General features: G+C 40.4%; 1 protein-coding gene across 1 annotated transcript in view; it reads left to right on the top strand.

Moving 5' to 3' along the window:
* LOC119472403 (immunoglobulin kappa light chain-like) overlaps positions 1–11,957 on the top strand; it is a 52,168-nt gene extending 40,211 nt beyond the window's left edge. The window contains exons 4-5 of the mRNA XM_037741384.1: positions 7,527–7,565; positions 11,427–11,957. Coding sequence (XP_037597312.1) covers positions 7,527–7,565; positions 11,427–11,749 — 362 coding nt within the window. The 3' untranslated portion in view covers positions 11,750–11,957. The remainder of the gene's footprint in view (positions 1–7,526; positions 7,566–11,426) is intronic.
* Positions 11,958–26,731: the final 14,774 nt, after the last annotated feature.

Here is a 26,731-nt window from a genome sequence, read left to right as displayed (position 1 = left end):
GAAGGGGGTGAGGGAGTGAGGGAAGGAAGGAAGGAGGGAAGGAAGGAAGGAAGGAAGGAAGGAAGGAAGGAAGGAAGGAAGGAAGGAAGGAAAGGGCAATTAATTTTGCAACAACCTAATGTAAATTTTTTAATAGTTAAATATTCTGTTCCACGCATTGTTGCTGGATACCTTATAAATAACAGGGCATCCTATGACCTGAATTTCCAAGTTACAAGTTGGGAGTTTGACCTAGTTAAAAAATAGAAATAAAAATTTTAAAAAAAAAAAAGAATCTGTAAAATAGACACTAGAAGTATATGCACTTTTGTTTTCATTCTATGCTATCCGATGCCTACTGCTATTTCCCTTCATATTTAACCTCCAACAGTAGCATTTTGCTCCCTCAGGACCACCTGATTGGAGCCCATATACTCCCACACAGCACCTCCAACCAAAGGGAGTTGAGTCCCACAGAAAGGCATGACAATCACCAGTAATTTTCCATTTATTTTACATTGTGCCTTGATACTAAGTACTCAATAATTGCTCTTTGAACCATATTTAATAAATATGTGTATTTGGGATTGTATCACATTACAGCTACCTGGGTATATAATTTAATTAGGAAAAAATTATAATTTCTGTGTCTCAATCAACAAATGACTCTCTCTCTGTCTCTCTCTCTCTCTCTGTCTCTCTCTCTCTCTCTCTCTCTCTCTGTCTCCTCTCAGCTAATGTTGCTGGAGTTCAGTGTTGTGCAGATGGCAGTGACAAATGCCATGGGCATATGAGATATGATAAAAGGTCCCTGAAGAAGATAGAGAACCGGACATCTTATGAAATTTTCCAGAGTGGATACTGGATCTCTCCTGTCTAGCACCATGCTAGCCTCAGCCAAAGGGGAATTTCCTTCCAGAGACAGAGGGCAGTGATTGAGGTGGGGAGACAGATCGTAACACTGAGACTTACATGAAGATATCAAACAGAAAAAAGGTGGTAAGTATAGAAAATTCTTTTTTTTTTTTTCAGACAGAATCTTGCACTGTCACCCAGGCTGGAGTGCAAAGTCATGATCTCAGCTCACTGCAACCTCCACCTCCCCAGTTCAAGCAGTTCTCCTGCCTCAGCCTCACAAATACCTGGGATTACAGGTGCCTGCCACCATGCTTGGCTAATTTTTTGTATTTTTAGTAGAGATGGGGTTTCACTATGTTGGCCAGGCTGGTCTCAAACTCCTGACCTTATGATCCTCCTGCCTCAGCCTCCCAAAATGCTGGGATTACAGGAATGAGCCACTGCTCCCAGCCTGAAAATTGTTTCTTCTGGACAGTCTTCTCTGTACTAACTTTAGCAAAATTCTCCTCCCAATGGATGCTAGTGCACAGCCCTATAGAGGCTGTTTTTTCCTATACATACTTACCTATGATAAAATGTATTAATAAGTCATAGTAAGAGATTAACAACAATAACTCATAATAAAATAGAACAATTCAGTAAAATAAGAGTTACTTGAACACAAACACTAGGACATCATGACAGTCAATCTGATGACCAAGAGGGCTACTAAGCATCTAAATAGGAGGGTAAGTGTAGACAGCATGGAGAATCTGGACAAAGGGATAATTCAGTCCCAGGCTGGGATGAAGCAGAAGGGCATGAGATTTCATCAAGCTACTAAGGCATACAATTTAAAATGAGTAAATTCTTATTTCTAGAATCTTCTATTGAATATTTTTAGACTACAGTTAATTACAGGTAAGTGAAACCCCAGAAAGCAAAACCATGGATAAGGAGATGATACTGTACCTCCTTATCCATGGTTTAAACTTTATAATTTGCTAGTATACACATATATACATATATACCTATACACATACATATGAACATATATGCACACGCCTATATGTGTAAGTATACATACACACACACACACACACACACACACACACACACCCCTACTAATGTTGGAATAAGTTTGCTAAATAAGATATACAACTTATTAACATCCTACAGAGCAATAAAATCACAAGCACTGGGGTTAACTTCTCTACTAGATAAAAATAGAAAAACTTTCATAAAGTTTTCTCTAGGTTAACATCTAACTTTTTGCAATCTAGTTTTTAATCAATCATAAATAGAAAGCAAACAAACTGTTTCTCTAGTGAATCAAATGTCCTTGAAAGAATACAGTTGTCTTTTTTGCTTTATTTTTATTTTAAAGTTTGAAATAATTTAACATTCGTGATAGTTTAACATTCATGATAGTTTGTGACTGTATATTTTGACTTGTTCCTTCAAACTTATTTTGTATTTTTACCTATTATGCTTGTCTCTTGATTTTTTATTCACTTTTTGCGAATTTTGCTAGATTGGTTTATTCTTTTTGTCAATTTCTTTTCCTTCTAGTGGTATGGGAGGTTTTTTTTAATCCCATTACTATTGAACGCCTATTAACCTGGCCCCTTTTTCTTTCAATCACTATTCCCACCACCTGAAGCATGAGGGCCAAGCTGTTTATAACCAGCAGAGAGATGACCCAGGTGTTATTCCACTCTCCACTGCCCACCCATCACCATTCCCGGCCCCTGATAACTCTGAAGTATGGTTTTTCTGAGGCTCTGTGGATAAAACTAGAACTGGCAGCTTCAAGGGCTCCTCCTATTTTTGCAATGGAATAAGATTCTAAATTCCAGTTTCCCTATGAATTCAATGACATGTTTTAAATCTCTGTGATGTACTTCAAAATTTTTCTTCTAATAGGACCTCTCATGATTCTCCAACTACAAAATAAATTCATTATCATTTTTATATTTCTTCTGTCATTGCAAAGGAGGTTTTGAAAGAGTGGAGGACATGCTAATGCACTCAAAAATCCACATTATTCCTTGTTTCCATCTGTTGTTCATTTGTTGTTTCTGTTGGGCAGTCTGCCTCCTATCCTCCCTTTTAGACTTGGAACTCTAGCCTCAGCCAGGATTATTAGGGCTTTTGGGGTCTGAAGAACCAAGCCCAAACTCATTGACTTTACAACTGCATCCAGAGCCAGCCTGACCACAGGAATTGCCCATGCTGAGTTTCTACACCTTAATATGAGAAGAGAACATAGGGGCTGGGTACCAAGTAGGCAGACGGGGAGGGCAGGGAACTCTAAGGCAGAGCTTGAGGGATTCATTCCTGTTGCAAAATGAAACAAAAACCACAGCACAGAATATGTACATTTTCATGGCTGAATTCCTCCTAGGCCAGTAAACCCTTACACAATTGCTGCTATCTCTTCTCTTTCTCTCAAGGAAGGCAGTCAAAAAACACCCGCAGCCTTACTGTCCTCTTGTAAACAAGATGAACATCTACATTTTCTAGAGTGGGACCAGAATCTCTTTTCATATTTATGGCCCACTCATTTGCATATGGCTGGACAGAGGACTTTGCTTCTGCCAGCACATCTGTCTTCAAATAAGAGAGGAAACAGACACAACCCTGATGCAGCAAAGAAGCAGCTCTTTCTCAAGTGACCTCCTCTATCTCCCTCCTTCCTGGCTAACGGGGCAGCCTTGATTCTCGGGGATCCTGGACAGATATCCACTCCTGACAAGTTCCGGAAAGAATGACAACCAATCATGTTCTAAGCACCACTGGATGTGAACCACAGAATTTCCTCCTCTCCTTGTCGGATATCAGCTTACATTTGACAAAAAAAAAAAAAATGTAAAAATGACAGAGTTACAATCTTAAGGAGGAGTCAAGCTAAAGCAAAAAGAATCACCTGCTCTGGACTCCATCATGACTGCTGAGCTCAAATACGTATAGAGAGAGAAAGAACCACAGACTTGAAGATGGATATCCGCCACAGATACTCCCAAGTCAGGTAGGGAAACTGCCATCCCTCAAATCTTGCAAAAGGCAATATTATGCCATTGTGTTCCCTGACATACTGGGTGATTTACTGTATGTTACTGATGTGAGGGGAACTTCCTAAATTGGCTAGTAATTATCTCAAATAAAAAGCAAAAATGATGTTTCTTGAAAAGTTACACCTAAGGAACATTGTTAAAATAGCTTATCAGTAGTGTTCAAGATGATGTGTAGATGTGCACTGAAATGTGTACTCGCGCTCTCTCTCTCTCTCCTCTCTCTCCCTTTCTCTCTCTCTGCTCCTTGCCTCCCTCCCTCCATGGCTTTTCTTCCTCTCCCCTCCACAGCAGTTCAGAATTTTTTTTCTGATAATCTAACTTTGCTGAGGGTTCAATGTAAAGCAGTTTCGGTAATGAGTTGGTTGGAATGCTCCTCAAGAAATTCTATTTCGATCACTCTTAGACATGAAATCCAGGAACCTCTCAGACTATCTTATTGACACTTTGCCTTTCCTCAACAAATCAAGCTTATCAACATCCATCATAGATACTTTGTAGAATGGTAGATCCTGGCAGAGCCTCACGGATGCTTCTGAGACAACATTTGCTTTCAAAAAACGAACCACACATATCCTAAGGATCTCAAACACTTCTCGTGATCCATTTTACATTACAGCAAATATCACGACAATCATTCCTATAGATCACCACTGCATGGGATCAGTAAAATCGTTTTTGCCACAACCGTACTTAGGATAATCATCTTTTGTTGGTTAAAAATACTGCTTTACAATAGCTATTCGGTTGCACTGTTTATATTAGATTTTCAATTAGCTCACTTAGGAACACAAATCCCCTACACTAAATCAGAAAAGCTTTTGTCTTGATTTAAAGACTACAGAAAAGTACTAGATGAAGAAAACTCACACGTATATGTACATATCATTTAAAAAGTTATGTTTATGCATTGCACAGGAATATTGAGAATGCTACTAAGCAATGTCAGAGTTTACTTTTTCTCAAAATAGTAGTTTTATTATTTCTAAAAACTATAAAATGAATATATTCACATAACCATTTTAAAATTAAATAATCTCTGATATATAGAAGAGTAGGAAGAGAAAGTGTCATTGTTCCTCCTCTGCAATCCCAGGAGATAACTACCAAGAACAATTTATGTGTCCTTTAAAAATCAGCTTGCATTTATATGCAGATATAATCAATTTAGATGGAATCATGATATCTCACCACACATGCTCTTCAGTGACCTGCATTTTCACAAACACCTTCCACGTAACTGTATAGAAACCTACATCTTCCTCTTATTGTCTGCTTTGTGCTACATTGTAAAGCTCTATCATAGTTTAACCAAACTCCTATTAACGAGGATTTTAGTTATTTTTCAGTTTTTCACCTTTTAAACAATATTTCCATGCATAGTCTTTATATACATACCTCTGGGCACACTTATCCCAGTCTAATGAGTTTCTCTTACCTTCCCCCAACCCAGCATTCCCTGCCATGCTTGCTACTTCCGTTGGGTAACTTCACTCGTGGAGTATAATCTGCATATGGTGCAGTTAAGTACATGGGCTCTGAATTTAGGTCCCAGCTCTGCCACTTACTGCCTTAAGCCAGTTCCTTGACCTCTCTGCCCTCAAGTTTTTGCACCTACAAAGTAGGGGATAATATTAGTTCCTAGTTCATAGAGTCTTGGGAATTATTAAATGTGATGATCCATGTACAATGTCTGGCACTTAGTAAGTGCTCAATAAATGTCACCCTTTATGATTGGCATTGCTTGTATGTCTGCAGAGAAAATCACTTTATATTCCCTTTAAAAAAGGACTATGCCCTTGGTCAGCTAGTTGGCACATTTAAATTTCACTTGCCAATGTTTTCTCTCCATCTCTAACTTGATCTCTCTCATCGCTCGTCTTCTGTTAAGACCAACAGCTGATTCTGCTGTTCAAGGCAACTAGCAAAGCTGCAAGTGACAGAATCAAATAAACCTATCTTTAATCTTTAGAATTATAGTTATGATTTCTGTTGTAAAACTTACTATTGTAGTGGTCAGTATTAGTCTTTGGTCTATGATGCATCTCTGATCTATTATTGATTTTCAATTATTTATTGTTTTTTTTAATTCATTCTGAAAACGTTTGTTAAGCATTTGCTAAATAAATATATTGGATTGAGCCTCCCAAATACAGGACAAATAAAACATCCAATAGCTTATAATTTAGTAGGATAGAAAAAAACTGAAAGCAGATTAAAAATAAGTAGGCATTCTAGGCCCAGTGACCTGTCTCTGTACTCTGTAAATTCAGGTCACCTGCTCAGGAATAATCTGAGAGAAGGTCCCTCTTCAGTTGAATCTTGAAAGACAGTTAGCTGTTCACAAGCCAATCCAGGTGGACAAAGGTGTTCCCAAGTAGAGGGAGTGTTTATAAAAGCTGGATGCCATGGAAAAACTGTGAGGAGTTTAGGGAGTTGGGAGTAATGTATGGAAGGGGTGGAGATGGACAGCTAAGAGGGATACAAGACTGCAAAAACGGAGAGCTGGGCTCAAATGAAAACGCTGAAAAGGTCTTCAGTGTTCTTGATGAGGTTACCATGAACTTCATATGTGTTCCACTATGGAACACTGGGACTCCATGACAGCTCCAAAGATGGCCTGCCCCTGGCTCAGCTCAGTAGGAGCTGAGCTCTACCTGTGCTGTGACAACAGACAAACCAACCAAGTCAAGTCTACTTTCTACCCTATTAATCTTCACTTTGGTTTCATATGTCATCCATAGTTACATTTCAAAATGTATTTCAAAGTTATGAGCCTTAATTTGATATATATTTAGTCTACCTTTTTAAAAATAACATTGCAGGAAAGGAGAAGTTAAAACAGTACAACAAACTTTAATTATTACTCACTGAGAAGCTGATGATTTCCCTAATTACACTAAATGAAGTTTATCCTTTGCAAAGGCTCCCCAGACCACCCCAAAAGAAAGCACAAAAAAAGTGGCCATTTTTTAATTGCTTGTTTTTCTTTGTAATTTACACTCAGTTTACTTTCTAACAAATAAATAAATAATAAGCAGTCCGGAGGTGGCAAATTGCTAAAGAAAGAAACCATCAGGCCATAGACATAAATATATTCTCCTCTTGGATTTTAGATCTCACCGAAGAAAATAAACATACGCTATGTCAGAGAAGCCCCAGGGCTTCCACACCTGCCAGAAAAGGGAGTTGCACTTCAGCAGCTAACCCAGGGCTCTGTTCCTCTTTGGTGAGAAGGGTTTTTGTACAGCAAGACTATGGAGAGCTCTCACTGTGGTGGACGTTCGGTAAAGGGACCAAGCTGGATATCAAACGTGAGTAGACTTTAAACTTTCCTTCCTTGGTTGTCTGTGTGTTCTGTAACCTGTGTCTAGGAAGTAATCTGTAAGCTGACTCTGCAGTCAGACTCTGACATCCTTCAGGGAAAATGTGGAGATGGAGCTGTAGGCAAACTCGAGAATTGATTGTACATTTTCTATGAAGAGCAAGCAAGATTCAGTCATTGGGTGAGAATAACTTGTCTAAGTGATAGCTTCAAAAATGTCCTGGGGAACATAACATGTTCTGGACAGAGCCTTGGTCAGTTGTTAGAAAGGGAGTTTTTGTATAGGAGGGAGGTTAAGAGGAACCATTGTGTGTACACTTTCGGCCAAGGGACCAAGCTGGACATCAAACGTAAGTACTTTTTTCTGCTGATTCTTCACTGTTTCTAATTGGATTGCTTTGTGTTTCTTTGTGTGGATTTTCATTAGTTGGATGTCAGGGATCTAACAAACTTCATTCCCCGGTTAGGTACAGAGGAGGGGAAAATGTTCCACAGTAGGCTAGCTGGTGGCTAATTTTTAAGATTTCTAAATCAAAATAACTTCATTGAGGGAAGGAGGCTTGCCGACTTTTTAGGGAGGTTTTTGTAAGGGGAGAAGTTAAGTTGAATCACTGTGATTCACTTTCGGCCCCGGGACCAAAGTGGAAATCAAACGTAAGTACATCTGTCTCAATTATTTGTGAGATTTTGGTGCCATTGAATCATCGTGCAAGTTTTGTGATATTTTGGTTAAATAAACCTGGTAACCTAGAAGTAAATAGCGGGGCGCCAGAAAATCAACTTAAAAAGCTGAGCAAATAGACAAATCACTGGATTCATGGGGGAAATGGAAAAGAAATAGCTAGATTTTCTCTGAGTGAGCAGCCTATCTCACATGATTGGCTTCGAGGGAGGTTTTTGTTGAGGGGAGAGAGTAAGATTCATCACTGTGGCTCACTTTCGGCCAAGGCACCAAGGTGGAGATCAAACGTAAGTGCACTTTTCTAATGCTTTTTCTTATAAGGTTGTAAGTTTGCGGAGTTTTTATGTTTGAGAGATTAGCTCAGGTAAATTCCAAAGAGTACCAGATCCTTTCAAAAAGTCAGATAGATAAGGATCTGAAAATTAGTTCATCTTAAGGAACAGCAAAGAGCTAGTCAGTTAAATGAGGCATCTAAATCGCAAGGTTTTCTCTGCATCAGTCAGGCTAGTGATACTAACATCAAAAAGAGATTTTTGTTGAGGGGGAAGTAATTAAGCTAATACTGTGGAACACCTTCGGCCAAGGGACCCGAATGGAGATTAAACGTAAGTAATTTTTCACTATTGCCTTCTGAAACTCAGGTCTGATTGCCAGTATTGACTTTTAGAGGTTTAAATAGGAGTTTTGTAAAGATGGGTAAATGAGGGCATTTCAGATTCACCATGGATTGCCAAAGTTAAACTCAGCTTCAAAAATGGGTTTGGAGACAAAAAGATTAAATTGTTCTAAACTCAATGACACAAAGCAAAAAAAAAAGTAGTGTAACTAAAAAGGAACCCTTGAATTTCTACAGAGCAAAAGTAAATTCATTTTTATTCCCTCTTGCCAAATATTGTATTGGTTGTTGCTGATTATGTATAATACAGAAAAGTAGAAAAATATATTTCTTATTCTGTTTTCTCCCTTTTGTTTGATAAATTATTTTGTCAGACAACTGTAAAAATCAATAACATGCCCTAAGAAAAATTAGGAAAAAGTAAAGTGTACCTATTTGCCATGTAGAAGAGGCAATTTACTTGAAAATCAGCAGCAATGTCGTTTTTAGAGTCTGCATGAGGAAGAAACTCAAAACGACAGGTTCTATGTGAATAAGGGCTTCACAGAGAGCACTCATTTTTTAAAACTACAATTTGTACATTAGATTAAACATGAAATTATCTCATATTGTAATGGTGGAAAAGTGGTTATTTCCAAAAGCTCAAAGAAAAGTATTGAAATGCAAAAAAAAGTAAATACTTGCATTTTTTAAATGATCACGGGTCTGTAAAAAAATAAGATTTTAAAGAGTATGTTCTTTTAGTACTCTCTGTTACTACTTGTCTACATTTTTATTCCGCCAAGAAGGCCACGGCACCGCGAGCTGTAGACAGAGCCGCGGTCTTTCATGATTGAATGGCTTTGGTGGCCGTGACACCGCGCTCCTGGGGCAGCCGCCTTGCCGCTAACGGCCACGGCCACCCCGCATCTGCTGGATTAGCGCTGCCATAGGCAGCTTTCCTGACGCACAGTGATACGAATAATGCCACTAACGGAAAGAGAACAGAAATGTAATAGGCACTAAGCTGGGAAAACCAGTGAAAAGACTAACTTATTAGAGACTTCAGAAAGAAAAGTCACATTCATTACGATAGCTCATTAGTGAAAATTTCCATTAGGGGATTGTAAAGAATTTAAAGCTTTTTTTTTTCAGTGCTATTTAATTATTTCAATATCCTCTCATCAAATGTATTCGAATAACAAAAGCTCAGTCCGAAAAAACAAATATGTAATTCTTTCAGGGTAAAATTCACACCCATAACCTGGCCACTCAGGGCTTGATCAATTCACTTTGACTGAATCTGGCATTAGATGGCATTAAATACCATTAGGGTATATTAACTGATTTAAAAATAAGATATCTTTGGGACCATGTTTTTAATTTTCAAAAATGTAACTGCCCGTGTATGATTATATTTCAGTTGTACAAAATATCTAAACCTATAGCAATGTGATTAATAAAAAACATATTTTTCAGTACCTTAATTCTGTGATAGGAAAATTTTAATCTGAATATTTTAATTTCATAACCTCTAAAATAGTTTAATGATTTGTCATTGTGTTGCCATTGTTTATCCCAGCTGATTTCAAAAGTGATATTTAAGGAGGATTATTCTGGTGTGCAACAACTCAATTGGACTATTTTAGGGGCCTTTAAAAGCTCTGTTAAAACTAGCTTACAACGATTCAGAACTATCTAACTGTCTTAAACTATTTCAAAATGATTTTAGAGCTTTTTAAAAACTCTTTTAAAGACTTTTAAAACTCTATTAAAAGGAAATAAGATATCTTGAAATAATTTTTGTATCAAATACATTAGTTGTTTAATGTTTAAATGCCAGATGAAAAATGTGAAGCTATCAAGAATTCACCAAGATAGGAGTATCTTCACAGCATGTTTTTCCCTGCCTATATTCTAATGATCACATTATTTTACTACCATGGTTATTTTATACAATTATCTGGAAAAAAAATAGTAAAAAAAGTTAAAAGACAAGAAAATATCAAACATAAAAGTTCATTCAGTCTTTCATGTTAAACTGCTTGGCTAACAGTGAATTTAGCTTAAAAAAAAAAAAAGCTATTCCTCTTATCTGTTGACTTCTCCCTATCTGTTGACTTCTCCTGGCAAAAGATTCTTATTTTTCATTTTAACTGCTGCTCTCCCACTCAGTGGCTGGAATCCCCGTGGAGGGGGATTTCCAAGAGGCCATCTGGCAGTTGCTGAGGGTCAGAAGTGAAGCTAGCCATTTCCTCTTAAGCAGGTGGCCAAGATTACAGTTGACCTCTCCTGGCACGGCTGAAAATTGCCACATATGGTTACAGGCCTTGAGGCCTTAGGGAGGGCTTAGAGAGTTGCTGGCACAGTCAGAAGGTGGAGAGGCTGGCACCACCAAGGCACAGAGGCCGGGCTCAGGACCTGCTCTACAGGGAGGTTTTAGCGCAGCCCAGCCGAAGGAACCCCTGGGGGCTTGCTATCTCATCGTAGTCCTAGAGGAGGCACAGGGGAAATAAAAGCAAACAGAGGCTTTCCTTGACTCAGCCGCTGCCGGGTCTTCTTCAGACCTGTTCTGACTTCTAAACTCTGAGGGGGTCAGATGACATGGCCTCTCTTTGCTTAAAGCATTGAGTTTACTGCAAGAGGCAGCTGAAATGAAAGAAAGGTAAGATCAGAAAAGCATGCAGAGGCCTCGGAACAGCTGCAGAGAGCTCCACCAAAACGATTTAGAACTTTCTTAAGGAAGAGGGGGAAGCTAGGAAGAAACTCAAAATCAATATTTTAAATATGCTTCCTGGCCTCATTGCTATAATTATCCAGGATAAGCATGCTGTTTTCTGTCTGTCCCTAACATGCTCTGTGATTATCTCAAAAAACACACCCAAGTGCAGACTTTTGTTGTTTAAACACCATCCTGTTCGCTTCTTTCCTCAGGAGATGTGGCTGTGCCATCTGTCTTCATCTTCCAGCCATCTGAGGAGCAGGTGAAATCTGGAACTGCCTCTGTTGTGTGCATGCTGAATGGCTTCTATCCCAGAGAAGTCAGTGTAAAGTGGAAGGTGGATGACGTCGTCCAGTCGAGTAACGTCCAGGAGAGTGTCACAGAGCAGGACAGCAAGGACAACACCTACAGCCTCAGCAGCACCCTGACGCTGAGCAGCACAGAATACCAGAGGCACAACGTCTACGCCTGTGAGGTCACCCATCAAGGCTTGAGCTCGCCCCTCACGAAGAGCTTCCGTAAAGGAGAGTGTTAGAGGGAGAGGTGCTCCAGGCCCACCACCTGTTCCTCAGTCCCAGCCTCTCCCCCTCCCATCCTTTGGCCTCTGGCCCTTTTCCCACAAGGGACCTACCCCTATTGCTGTCCTCCAGCTCATCTTTCACCTCATTCCCCTCCTCCTTCTTGGCTTTAATGATGCTAATATTGGAGGAGAAAGAATAAATAAAGTGAATCTTTGCACATGTGGTTTCTCTTTCTTCATTTAATGGTTATTATCCATTGTTTTTCCAACTACTCGATTTCTCTTATAAGGGACTAAATATGTAGTTGTCCTAAGGCATACCACCATTTAGAAAAATTATCTTTCATTCTATGTTACCATATCATCCTCTGTAAGACACTCTTCCCTCAAACCCACAAGCCTCCTGTCCTCACATCTCGGTCCCCTAAGCCATGGTAGGAGAGACTTTCTTCTTGCTTTCCCCTCTTCAGCAAGTCCTCAAAGTCCTTTTTAACAATGACAGTTCTTACAGTCATATATCCTTTGATTCCATTCAATCTTCCCTGAGAATCTACCAAAGTAAATTTTCAAAAGAAGAAAACTGCCATAAAGAAAATCATTCATTGCATCACGATAGAAAACAACACCACGATAAAAGCAACCTAAATGAACAAACAATAGGGAATTGTTTAAGTCCCTGATGGTACTTAGACTTAATGGAATGTTGTGCCTTATTTACACTTTTAAACATGTACTGACAGACACCTGTCTGCCAAGGGCCTTATTGAGTATTTTCCACAACCTAATTTAATCCACACTATACTGTGAGGTTAATAACATTCATTAAAATGTTGCAAATGTTCTATAAAACTGAGAGATAAATATATTCTGTAACTCAGCAATCCCACTCCTAGATGACTGAGTGTCCCCACCCACAAAAACTATGCAAGAATGTTCAAAGCAGCTTTATTTACGAAAGCCAAATGTCCAAAAGTTGGAAATAGCCCAAATGTCCAACAATTGAATGGGTAGTTAAACATTAAACTGTGGTGTGTTTATACATTAGAATACCCAATAAGGAGAATTAACAAACTACAGCTATACCTACTCACACAGATGAATCTCATAAACATGGTGTTACGTAAGAGAAACTCAAAGCAAAAGATATGTTCTGGATATTTTCATCCATATAAAGTTCAAAACCAGGTAAAAATAAAATCAGAAATTTGGTTGGAAATTACTCTTAGCTGGAGGTAGGGTGAGGTAATACCTGGGAGAAGACAAGAAGGGGCTTCTGGGGTCTTCGTAATGTTCTGTTCCTCATTGTGGGGTTGTACAGTTATGATCTCTGCATTGTTCTATATACACATTATGCTTCAAAATAACTTCATATAAAGAACATCTTATGCCCAGTTAATAGATAGAAGAGGTGGAGAGAAATAAGTAATACGTCAAGACCACATAGCTGGTAAGTGGGGGCTTGGGATCCAATAGCTGCCTGCCTAACCCTGCCCTCTTGAGCCCTGAATGAGGCTGCCTTCCAGGGCTCAAGGTGCTAGACAAAACAACAGACCTGCTCTTTTTTTGACATCTCTGCCCTGTTTGACTAACTAGGAGCACACGTACATAGAAATGGAATGAAACAGACCTTCAGCAAGGCAACAGAGAACAGAGTTAACCCTGCCCAGATATCGAAAACCCATGTATGAATGTTCACATGTTTGGGAAGGGGGAGGGGCACATGTAATACCAACCTTGACTCTTCCTCATTCTGTGGGGCACTCTGGCCCTGCCCCTCTCAGCCACTCATCCATCCAACACACCTTACTAAGCACCTCTCTCCACCTACACTCTGAAGAGTGTTCAGAAGTAATTAACACAGCATCCCTTCCCTCAACTGACTGGCAATCCCTTTGTCTTGCAGTGCTTTCCTTTCCCCTGTCAGTACTGGGACAGTAGGGAAGGCCAGTCATAGAAAAACTGCATAAGGAAGCACCTTGCCTTCCTGCCTCTTGAGAATGTTGATGATTATCAAATCTTGGAAACTTTGGAGGTTTGAGTAGGGGTCAGAAAGACCCAGTGATGTCCCTTCAAATGACATGAACGTGTTCACTCATCCCTGGGGGCCAAATTGAACAATCAAAGGCAGGCATAATCCAGTTATGAATTCAAACCTTCTTCTCAGAAGGCAACACTCTGAAGCGAGACCTAACCATAACCCAAACAAGTGAAGACAGGTGCTGCAGGTAGAATTGTATACTTCAAAAAGGTATGCGCAGCTCCTAACTCTTGGTACCCATAAATGTGACTTTATTTGGAAATAGGGCCTTTTTAGAGGTAATCAAGTCAAAACTATGTCATACTGAAATGTTCATGAGGATGCAGTGAAAATGAATCATTCATATATTACTGGTGGGAATATAAAAGTGTATAGCTACTCTAGAAAATTGTTGTCAGTTTCTTGAAAAACTAAACAAAAGACACCTACCATATGACCCAAGAATTGTAATCCTTGGGAATTTGCCCCCAAGAAATAAAAACTTACGTCCCCACAGAAACCCATACATGATTATTCACAGCAGCTTTATTTGTTCTAGGCCAAAGCTGGAAATAGCCAACCCATCCCTCAACAGGCAACTGGCCAAACAAATTGTAATATATCCATACCGTAGAATACTATGAGACAATGAAGAGGAATGAAGTATTGATACAGAGAACAACTGGAGTGATTCCGAAGGACATTCTACTGGGTGAAAAAAAGCCAGTTTCAAAGGGTCACATACCATGTGATTTCTTCTATGTAACATTGTTGAAGTGACAAAATTATCGGGATGGAGGACAGATTTGGGTTGCCAGGGGTTAGGGTGGTAGAGAAAGGAGAGCAGATGAGAATATAAAGGGAGATCTTTGTGATCACGGGATAATTCTGTATCTTGATGGCAGTGGTAGTTATAGACATCTAGACATGTGATAAAATGACATAGAACTGTATACACTTATTTTGTCAATGTCAAATTCTTGGTTTTAATATTGTACTATAATTACATAAGAAGTAACCATCAGGAGAAGCTGGGTGCAGGGCACATCAGACCTCTGTGTTTTATATTCTGTCTTTGCTACTTCCTGTGAATCTATAATTATTTCCAAATAAAATTTTTTAACATTTTTTTATTCAGGATCTGTGTGGGCCCTAAATCCAATGACTGGTGTCTTCATATGGAGGAGGAGATTGGAGACGCAGAGACACATAGGAAGAATGCCACATAACCAAGGAAGCCGAGACCAGAGGGATGCAACTGGGAGCCAAAGAGCACCAAGGATTGCTGGGAGCCACCAGAAGATGGGGAGGTGTGAGACGTCGCCCACCACCTGTGGAAGTCTGACCTGCAGACCTGACTCAATGACAGATGAATGAATGCACTCTCACACCATTACGGTGATACAAGTGGGCTAGGGGTGGCCGTAGGCTGCTTTCAGAAGACAAAATGCAAGCAATCCAGCAAGACCCCATGCACATCCACACATTTATTCATAACAGAGGTTCTAAGTCAACACACTTGTAGATAATTAACATGGTTAAAAGAGTGGTTTTACAAATGATAAAAGCTTTAGTTTCGGGGCCCAGAGAAAATACTATTAACAGGTAATTCCCTTTTGATCCTCCCTGGAGAGAGCCATCCAGCACAAAGTTAACATGAGTAAACAGAGTAGAGACAAAGAGATGTGGGGTAAACAGACTTAAGCTGGGGAAAGCCTCTTCTCTATCTTCTCCCTAACTTGACGGACCGGCCAGCCGCCTCTGGCCTGCCCAGATAAAACCTTTCGGCCTTCCAAAAGATGTGAGGCTAATCTGTAACTTTTCCCAATATATCTTTAATGTTTTGCCAACCACCCCAAGTGAATTCCAACACTGAGGATGGTTTCTTTTTCAGAGCCTCCAGAAAACACTAACTCTGCCCTTGCCTTGAATTCAGATTTCTGCCTCCAGACCTATGAGAGTATAAACTTCTGTTGTAAGTTTCCTAGTGTGTGGTATTTTGTTAAGGCGGACCCAAGAAACTACTACAATGGGTATGGCTGAGAAGAAAGTGAACCTCCCAAAAGCCCCCAGCAAGGGTTCACCTCCCCAGATGTGGCTGGCCAAATCCAGTCACAGAAACCGGGCTCCACAGGCCTGAGAGTTACTCAAATCCAGAAAGTTCAAGCCAGCATGAGTTAAAAGCCAAACAGACAAGAGATCCAGGCTGCTTCACCTGACACATGGTATGCTTTTGGCTCTAAAAATGAATTTTGGCGTGAGAATGCCCTTACTCTGCATGTACAGCCTGTGTGGTCCTGAGCAAGTTTCTTAATCTGCATGAGCCTCTCTTTCTCACCTGTAAGATGCAGATAATGATGGTAATGCCTGATAGGTAAAGAATTGTGAAGATTAAAAGAGATAGCACGTGTAAAAAGCTCACACTGTGGGGTTGTATGAAAAGCTTAGTGAGTGCCAGCTATTGAGTGAACACATGTGCTTTCACTGATCTTCAGGGTAGGCTACCTCTTTGGATCCAAAGCTCCCTGGGTCCCATGGTAGATCTAAGGCAGAAGCGAGGCAAGAGAAAGAAAAGGAAAAGAGAAGAAATCTAAGAGGGAGAGAAAAAGAGAAGGGAGGAGAGAAAAAAAATGAGAAAAATCTCTCTGCCAAGGAAAACCAGGAAGGCTGTCCCATGACATGCCCCACCTGTGATAGTAAGGGTATCCTTTCTCCAGGTCAGAGATGGCAGCTCGGCACACCATGTGGCTCACCAAGCATGAAACAGCGGTCATTCTGAGAGAGAAGAGGCAGGCCTGCACCCATGGCACAGAGCCACACATCAACTGTGGGAGAGGAACGATGCTGGGACATGGGGAGAACAGTATATGGGCGCCATGGAGACTAGGACACAGTAAGAAAAGTTAAAACCTCCTGATAGTGGGCAGTGGGGTTAGTATAACAATAAATGTTTAGTGTCACAAGGTTGGGGCACTCCAAACGCTAACCGCCACCTCCACCGACACTCTTATCAGCCACCTACACCATCCCAAGTATGCTTGGACACACAATTCCCCTCTGTCCCTCCCTCACCCTGTCTGTGAGACAAGGAGCTTCACTGGTCACTTCAAAGTCTTTTTCTGGCTCTAATGTCTATACAACAGAGTGGGATCCTCTGTGGCTTCAAAAAATGACTGTAGCATTCTATTTTTAACTTCTTTTTCTATGAGAACAAGTTTTTAGAATTTGCCATGTTTCCTAGAGTTGGTGCTGATACATTTCCTCCACAAGTCCTTCAGCAAGTCAGTAAGTTGAATATATTATTTTGGAGAAAAAAGAAAGGGAGAAGGGAGGATGAGTAAATAAATTGTAGAAGAACAATAAATGGAAGATGGAAAGAAATTGGGAAGGGAGGGGAGGAGGAGGTGAAGGAGGAGAAGGAGGCGAAAGAGGAAGCAAAGGCTGATTGATGGAGGGTAAGAAATGAAACAGAAAGAGGAAGGAGGAAGCCAGGTTGATATTTGTGTGTTTCTTTGTCTTTTCACACTGTGCCTTGCTCCAGGTATTGACAATTCCAAGATCTAACACTCTTCAACTTCATCCCTTCAATCTATCAGCTTTGTTCTTTCCTGAAACCTGCGCCCCCAGTGAGCTCAAGTGCATGCCAGTTCTTTTCATCTTCCCATAGACAGGGCCTCTTGGACTGGGTGCCTGTGCTGGGGAAGAGGAAGGAGGATTTTTTATAACAGTTATCTGGATGGGATCTAGCATTTTACTAAACTAAATTTTCAACCAGAGCAGCCACTGGAGAACTCAAGTCACTAGGACGCAGGCCAGGGGCTCTGCAGCCCTTCCCTCACCGGGGGAGCACAGGTGTGTGGCCACCAGGGATCAAGTCAGCCATTACCATGAGCATGGAGAAACATAGTGAATAAATCATTGGGCTGCTTTCCCTACATCATCCCGTGTATATAATTGCCTGGGAAAATGTGCTCACAAGTCATGATAGCAAGTTACTGCACTTCTGTGCTTCAGTTTTCTCATCTGAAACAGGGTGGAGGTCTTAAAGATTGTTGTAAGGATTAAATGAAACAATTCACATAAAGTTCTAAGCACCTGGCCTGGTATATACTAAGGAATCTATAAATATTCGTTATCATTAGAATAGAAGGAGTAGCTCAATGAAATTTGGCTATTGATTTCCTCCTTGAACTTGTTCTTCAGTCATAACTCTTTCAGCCTCAGTGTGCTTGAACCTTGAATTAACTCACATATGTTCTAGACTTGATATCTAATACCCTGCCACTAGCCACACAGAGCTATTGATCTCTGGAGATGAGGTCAGTCCATACTGAGATGGGCTATATGTGTAAAAACACACCCGATTTTTAATATTTAGTACAATAAATATATGTAAAATATTAATATTTTATATTGATTACATGTTGAGATTACTCTGTATATATTGGGTGCAACCAAATATATCATTAAAATTGATTTCACAGATTTCTTTTTACTTTTATAACATGGCTACTGAGAATTTTTAAATTGTATATGTGGATCACATTATAATTATCTATATTCCTGCATAATTCTAGACGATTATCTAGATATCTAGATTATTCTAAACTACTAAACATATCCTTGAAGATGATCCCAAGCTTTACGCAAAGGAGTTTTGGATCTCGACATTAAGCTGGCCCATGAAGAAATAAAATAGAGTTTCCTGGACTCACACGCAGCACCTCGGCAAGGATTAGAATAAATTTTAATCAAGGGCTTTTCCACTTCAGCAGCCCCACCCCCACCATTGTACAGATAAGAAAAGTGATAGAGAGATTCTTTCTTCAGATTATCTAGCTCCTGGAAGGCTGGGCTTAAATATCCTGATAGTTCATTGCTAATTCATTTTTACCACTCTCTCTCCTTCTAGTCAATACTCTCCTGGAAATGCTCTCAATACTTTTTTCTTATAAATATGGGCATAGAAGTTGTAACAATATAAGCCATAATTACATAATTGCCTGAAAATACAAATATACCAGAACTCAAATATTGATATAACATTTGTACAGAGTAAGAAGGAGGTTGACCTAATATATTTATATGTAGATATGACATATGATGTAGGGAACTGGAAGGAGGGAAGCCACTCCCAAGTGCCACCTCACAATGGCAGCAATAGTGGAGGATATAGAACAGAACAAGATAAGATCCACAGTCCTTGACATTAGTACTCTGACAATCCAGTTGGACAGTCAAGCAATGGATAAGGAAATTGAACTCGCGGCATGAAACAACAGCATCAGACAGGAAAACAGTCTGGGGACATGCGAAACACTGACCAGTCGTCTGTAGACCTCAATCACAACTTCTTTTTTTTTATTTTTTCCCCAGGCTGAGTTTTGCTCTCGTTGCCCCGGCTAGAATGCAGTGGTGCGATTTTGGCTCACTACAACCTCCACCTCCCAGGTTCAAAGGATTCTCCTGCCTCAACATCCCAAGTAACTGGAATTACAGACATGTGCCACAACGCCTGGCTAATTTTGTATTTTTAGTAGAGATAGGGTTTTACCATGTTGGTCAGGCTAGTCTCCAACTCCTGACCTCAGATGATCTGCCCATCTCGGCCTTCCAAAGTGCTGGGATTACAGGCATGAGCCACCACATCTGGCCACAATTTATTCTTTTACTCAGTAGGTATGTATGGAATGCCTGAAACGTGCCATGTACTATCTTTGATGCCGGAGATATCATGCAGGTGAAACTCCCTGCCTTCGTGAAGCTTATAGTCTAGCTGCGGAGATAAATGATAAAGACTGATAAAGTTTTAAAATATATTATTTTAGATGATGATGGGGTAAAGAGAGCATTAAAGCAAGGAAAGTGGGCAGGAATTGTTGGAGGAGGGTTATAAATTTTGATAGGATCCTCAGAAAAGGTGTCACTGAGAATGTAGCATTCAGGTAAATATTTAAATGAAGTGGGAAGTAAACCATGTGGATAAATAGATAAGAACACAGCAGGAACTGCAAATGAAAAGTCCTGAGGTGGGCGTGTGCCTGGAGTGCTCATGACACAGGGATATAGGGAGGGCAGGTCATGTCGGGTTTTGTGGGTCACAGGAAGCATTTCTTTTACTCTAAGTGAGATGAGGCTGGTAGGCTTTGAGCAAAATAATAATATTGAGGCCAGGCACGGTGGCTCATGCCTGTAATCCCAGCACTTAGGGAGGTTGAGGCAAGTGGAGTTTGAGACCAGCCTAGGCAACATGGCGAAACCCTATCTCTACAAAAAATATTATACAAAAAATTAGCCAGGCGTGGTGGCGTGCACCTGTAGTCCCAGCTACTTGGGAGACTGAGGTAGGATAATCACTTGAGTCCGGGGAGGTGGAGGCTGCAGTGAGCTGTGATTGTGCCATTGTACTGCAGCCAGGGAGACAGAGTGAGACCCTGTCTGGATAATAATAATAATATCATCTGACATATATTAACAGGATTTCTCTGGGTGCTCTGATGAGAATAACCCTTCAGGGGTGGGATAGGAACAAGTGCAGAAGCCCCAGCTGGAAGCCTGTTACATAATCGAAGGTGAAGCTACTTTGAAAGGAGCTCTGCCAGGAAGCACTGCCAGTGTGGATGTGGGGAAGAGAGAAAATTGAAGGAGGGGAATCTAGGGTTTTCAGCCTGATGAATTGGAAGAATAGAGTTGTCTTAACTGAAATGAAGAGGTCTACAGAACATAGGCATAGGTTTGGGATCTCAACTTGAATCCACCTGGAATTAATTTTTTATTTTTTAATTTTTGTTGGAATTAATTTTTGTGTATAGTATGAGGTAAGAGTCAAGGTTCATTTTTTCCATTTGAAGTGCAGCTGTTTCAGCACTGTTTTTTACTTTTTTTTTTACTTTTTTCATATATATACATATATATATATTTCATGAGCTGCTGAAATTTCCAGCACTATTCATGTAAAAAGGCTTTTCTTTCCCATTAGACTGCTTTGGTGCCTTTGCTGGAAATCCACTGATGGTAAGTTTGGTCTATTTCTATTCTATTTAATTCCCCTGATCAATTTGGTTATCCTTATGCCAACAGACACAGCTTTGATTACTGAAGCTTTAGGAGCTCTGTTTTGGACATGTCAAGTCTGAGATGTCTATTAGACAACCAAGTGGGGATGTTGGGTGGACGCCTGACTATAAGAGTCTAGAATTCAGAAGCAAGAGGTCAGTGCTGGAGACATAAACATGGTGTCATCACCACACCTATGGTGTAAAAAGCCGTCAGGCTGGGAGAGAGTACCTAACAGGTATACATGAAAAGAGAAACCCAAGCACTGAGCCAGAAGGCCCTCCAGCGTAAAGAAGTTGGAAAGATGAGAAGGAACCAGAAAAGAAGATTGAAATGGACTGGCCAGAGAAGGAGATGAAAAAAACAGGAGAGTGGTGTTATCCTAGGATCCGAGAGGGAAAATGTTACAAAGAGAAAAAAATGAATCAACTGTGACAATTGCTGTGACAAGTCAACAAAGATTAGGAATGGAAATGGGCCATTGGATTTAGCCATTTGTCTAGTTCACCAATCACCGGTGAACTAGACAAGTGTAATTTCTATAGAATGCCAAGGGCGAAAGTCTGATCCAAATGGGTTCAAAAGAGAATGAGAGCAAAGAAATGGGAGAGAGAGTGCATGGACAATGCTTTCAAGGAGAGAATTAGAAACGGGAAGGAGAGAAATGAAGCGGTAACAAGAAGGAGAAGGGGGCTCTACAGAGGGTACATTTTATCTTTTTTATTTTCTCATTTTTTAATATTTTGTTTATAGATGGTCCTGCACGATATGCAGGTGAAGGTATATTTTAAATGGAAAGAAATGATAGTATTTTTAAGTGCTAATAAGAATCATTTGGTATAAAGGAAAAAGCTGGTACTGAAGGGGAGAGAAGAGAAAATGGCTGGAGCAATGTTCCTGAGTAGGTAAGAAAGGTGGAGGTATCATCCTTAGCCAGGAACACAGATCTTCACCCACAGAAACGAAGGAGAAAGAGGTGCCCAGGGCACAGATGCAGAGAGGTCCACAGGGGTCCTGGGAACTGTTTGTGATTTCTCCAGTAAATGTGGGTCACTTAGATTTTGTAGGTTTAGAAGCTTGGGAAGATGTTGAAAATTGAAGTAAGCAAATAAAAGCTCTAAGGAGGGTGAAACTAAGAGAAGAGAGGATGGGGAGAACATTGATTCTCACAGGAGAACATCCCTACCACCTGCAAGCTCCTTTCTTGTTGGCTTCATTTGAAGATTCTTTCCCTGAAAAGACCCCTCATAAACACCCCAACAGACATGCCCTGCTTTTCAGACACTCCTTGCTTCTCTGATTTCTCCCACACCTGCTGCCTTCCCTCTCCTCTTTCCATCCCACTTGCTCCTTTCCCGTTCTCAGATACACAATGTCCTCCTTTCTCCCTTCCTTTTCCTTCCCTCATCTCTGTCTCTCTCCCCAGTTCTTCTTGTCCTTTGCATCTCTCCATTGACCTGCCAAGCTCTTCTCAGGATCTGAACAGCCCTTACTACCCGTACCGTGTGGTTATTGATCTCTGTATAAGAAGGGTCTGTCTCCCAGCTCTGGATTCTTGTATCCCTGAAGCTAGCAAGATTCTCTGCGTGCAGTCAGAAAAAGAGAGGGTCAATGGAGTGGGGAGGTAGAGAAGAAGAGGGGACTAACATTGGCTAGGACTGTTACCTGTATGACCCCCCATGCTGTCACACCATACACTGAGGTGTTTCTCATTAGCCCTGTCTCATAGATGAAGAAACAGACTAAGAAAGATTGCATAATGTGTTTGGGATTACAGAGCTAGTAAGATACAGAATCACTACTTAAACTCAGCTTGTCAAACCTGGGCTTCCATGCCTTTCCCACAGTGTGCACAGTAAGTTCTGTGTTGGTTTCCAATAATATGGGTTTGTAATAATAACAGTTAGGTCTCAATCAGCTCCTTTAAAACTAGTAAGACGGTCAGACTGAATGTTGAGTAAGGGCCTTTCGTCTTTATGAATCCTTCTTTAAAAATATACAAGTTTTTATTTCACCATGGGTCTAAGAACAAACAAGAAAGAGCCCCCAATTTATAACGCTGCATTAAAATATTGATGATCAAAATGAGAAACAAAATAGGCATAAGGGAGACATATGCAATTGCCGACAGCTCTTCCATCATAGAATAACAGGTTTTTATTCTATGACAGTCATAGTGAATACAATGTCTCAACACTGACAAGCATCATGTCACTGAATCTTCTAGCAACAACCCCTGGAGAGTCACCAAGCCTGACACAACTAGGAGGAATGTTGGTCTAATTTAGAAAAATAACTCATTAACCAAAGGTACCTCTTAGTACCCCAGCATCTTCCACCATCACATCCCAGAACTCAGGCCCAAACATGCCCCCAAACAGCCCCACTCCAGATTGGTTATTACAGAGTTTCATGGTTACTGGCCTGAGAAGATTAAAAAAAGTAATGCTACCTTATGAGGGAGAGTCCCAGGGACCAAGATAGCAACTGTCATAGCAACCGTCACACTGCTTTGGTCAAGGAGAAGACCCTTTGGGGAACTGAAAACAGAACCTTAAGCACAGGTGTTGCTTTCGCTCCCATCCTCCTCCAACAGGGCTGGGTGGAGCACTCCACACCCTTTCAGAACTTCCCAAGGCCCCATGCACCTGGGGCCCCCACAGCACCTGGCCAACGCTGTGTCCAGCACTGGAATGGAAGGAACACCAAACCCCAACCTTGTCTGATATCACTTCATCTACATGCACTGCTCCATCTCCAGTCCTCCTACGGTTCTCGCCTTGGAAAACCTCAGCCCAGACTAGTCAGTGTCCTCTAAGAGTTCTGATATGGTAACAGGTCCCAAGCAGACTGCATGTGAGAATGAAGTTGTGATCAAGCCGGTGCTTCATGAGACCCAGAGGTGTCCTGGAAGTATTTAAGAACATCAAGAAACCATTTATGTTGAATAGTTTGGTCATCTCAGAAAAGAGAGGCTGCAAAGAATAAGGATGAACCATACATATCAACATTTCAGAATATATTTCAGTAAACTTCCTAGAGCCCATGACAGAAGCATTCTCTTCCACCACATTCCCTTTCCATCCATGCATATAACCATCTGAACTTCTATTCACCCATTGGTTGATCCTTCCTCAAGTCATAAGGCTCATTGTCAGCCCTTCTACACCAAACAACAACTCCAGAAATTTAAAAAAAAAAAAAAAACCTGTTTGTATGTCTGGATGTATGAATGTCCACTTTCACTCATTCCATAGAAATTTATTAGCATTTCCATCTACCTGGCTCTGTACAAAGATTTGCAGATAACATAGTCAACAAGACAGAACTCTTGACCTCAAGGAGCTCCTAGCCTAGTGTAGAAAGTAACCAGAAATTGCAACATGGAGGAATGGAGTTGAGAGGAGTGCCTAGAGAGCTCTATGTAAGCACAAAGAAGGAGCACCTAACACATATTGGAGGCCAGAGAAGGTACACTCCTCCTGCCCCAACATTAGCCAACCTGGGAATTACCAAACATCAACAGTGTCTTTACAAATCATTCCAATGCTCCAGCCCTCTAATTGGGATGTCATGGGTTAGTGAGCTTTCACATGGAAATCTATCACCTTCTTATCCCCTGTTGGTTTGGTATTACTTGTTTATATAATAAGGCAATAACAATAAACCTCTAACTCAATATCACTGTGAACAGCAAATGAAATATTGTGTATAATTCACTTCATACAGGGCATGGTACAGAGAAGGTGCTCAATTCACAATCTTTTCATATTCTTAATTATTAACAGGTTCTTGAGTTCAATGGCTGAGCTCAGTAGATATTCTCCCTATAGTAATTCCACAAAGAAACTCTTCTTAACTTTGGCCTAATATCTTTGTTCCTTCCAATATGCAATAATACATTACAATCCTTCCATCCATCCTTACCTACTTAACATGTAAAAGTGAAAAAAGTCTCTCAATTCTGAAGCCTGAAGAAACTGAGCCACAAAGTAAAGGCACTGTCAATATTATGTCTCACCCACAGGCCTAAGAATCCAGTTGAGTTCACTGTATTTCCCCTTCAGCCCATCCTGTATGATGCCATGATGGAAATTTCAAAATGCTGCAAGATTAGGGTAGATGGTGGATTTCCCAAAAAACTAATATTTCATACTAAAAAAAAAAAAAAAAGAAAGAAGTGTGCATCATCAGCACCAGTCATCAGTATATAATTTAAAGTGGTTCAGTCTATCTTCCCAGACAAAAGACCAGTGAGTTAAGTGTGTGTTTTGAATCTTTGTGGGAAAGGAGACTCTGGACTCTAAGATGTGACAAACTCTTCTTGGGCTGCATGCCAACTGAGACCTTCCCTCCCAACTTCTTGGTTCATGGGCAGGTAAGTGACAGCATGTTTACTGAAGTCCTCTAATGACTGGAACTGATTTTTTTTGTCCTTCATTGTGCAAAGATACAAATAACAAGAAAAAAGAATCGTCATAGATAGAGAAGAAAAAGAAAATAAGTAGACAAACAACTTGAGGAATCAGAATATATTCAACCCAGTCTCTTACAACTTCTGACCCACATATATTGCTGGATTATTTTATCCTACAAACATTTATGAGCCCCTGGTCCATGTGCTAGAGACAGGGAGGCAGATGAGGCAAGGTACACAAGGAGGAAGAGGACATGGCAACTCCTGTCCTCATAGTGCTGAGCAGGATTTACAGACACACACCATGAGCCCTTTTTAGAGCTGCAGCCACCAAACCCAAGCCCAGATCTGTTCTTGGACCCGAATAAGAAGGATTTCTAACTACTCCCATTCAATTTTCACTGTAATCTCTGCTGTATTCTCAAGGATCCACATTGAGTTTCCAATATATATTTTCCTTTGTCTTCCACCAGGCAATAATCTAGATGTGAGGAAATTCTGAATTAAGGATCACTAATCTAAACAAAGAATCTACCCTGCCCTTCAATATTCCTCCAGATTTTTAAATTCTTTCTATGCGTTTTGTTGTTTTCTTGTTGTTGTTAAGAAACAGAAAATATTCTGTGGGTGTGAGTGTGGGTGTAGACAGCGTTTTATTTAGAAAATTGATGTTTATCATTTAATTCCATTGTGTGTGCAATTGAAGTAAATTTTGCAGAGGACTGGGGGAAGGATAATATACAGACCTTAGAAAAAGAGAAAGAATAATAGTGTTGGGAATAATGAGAAACGAGGAGAAAAGACAGAGAAACAGAGACAGACTGGGCAGGTTCTGAAGAGCATTGTAACCAGAGGCCCTCCCTAGGAGTGTCCTGGCTGAAGGCTTCTGAGAATTGCTGTGCACTGACATGTTCATCAGCTAGTATGCCACTCACTGCACCAGAGCTCCATTGCTGAATGACATAATTTTTATTAGAGGCTCCACTATATTAACCAGAGCAGCCAGAATTTGAAAGATTTCCTCAGGTTGTAGCAAAAGCAAAGAGAGCCACTCCAGCCAAAGAGCTACAAGGTTCTGAGGCTTAGTGCCCATCCCCCCACCCATCCTTTTAATATTGTCAGTGCTTGAGTGCAGAGAAAGGATCTCTTAAATTGACTATTAATAAAACCCAAAGTCCTTGAAACAGGAGAAGCTAAATAAGTATATGTAGAAAATGATACAATCTACCCTTCCTTGCCCCCGTGCTGGCACACACGCAGGCCTGCAGATGTGTGCTGCTGCCCAGATACCTTCTGCATGTGGCTGTCTTCACCCTCAACCTCAACTTGGTTTTCTAATTGAAAACACATTTCCATTAGAAACCCTTGTGCCTTGTTGCTCAGAAATATAGTAACCCCTAATTATTATGTAAGAAAAAAGAATGAGTTTCTTTTAAGTCTATATTCTGTAGTAAGAATTGATAAATAAAATTAAACAAGTTCTTAAAAGTTGCATTTTCACTAAGAA

This window comes from Cebus imitator, unplaced genomic scaffold (genome assembly GCF_001604975.1).
Source record: "Cebus imitator isolate Cc_AM_T3 unplaced genomic scaffold, Cebus_imitator-1.0 Scaffold99, whole genome shotgun sequence".
Lineage (NCBI taxonomy): Eukaryota > Metazoa > Chordata > Mammalia > Primates > Cebidae > Cebus > Cebus imitator.
This window is presented reverse-complemented; position numbering and strand designations above follow the sequence as displayed.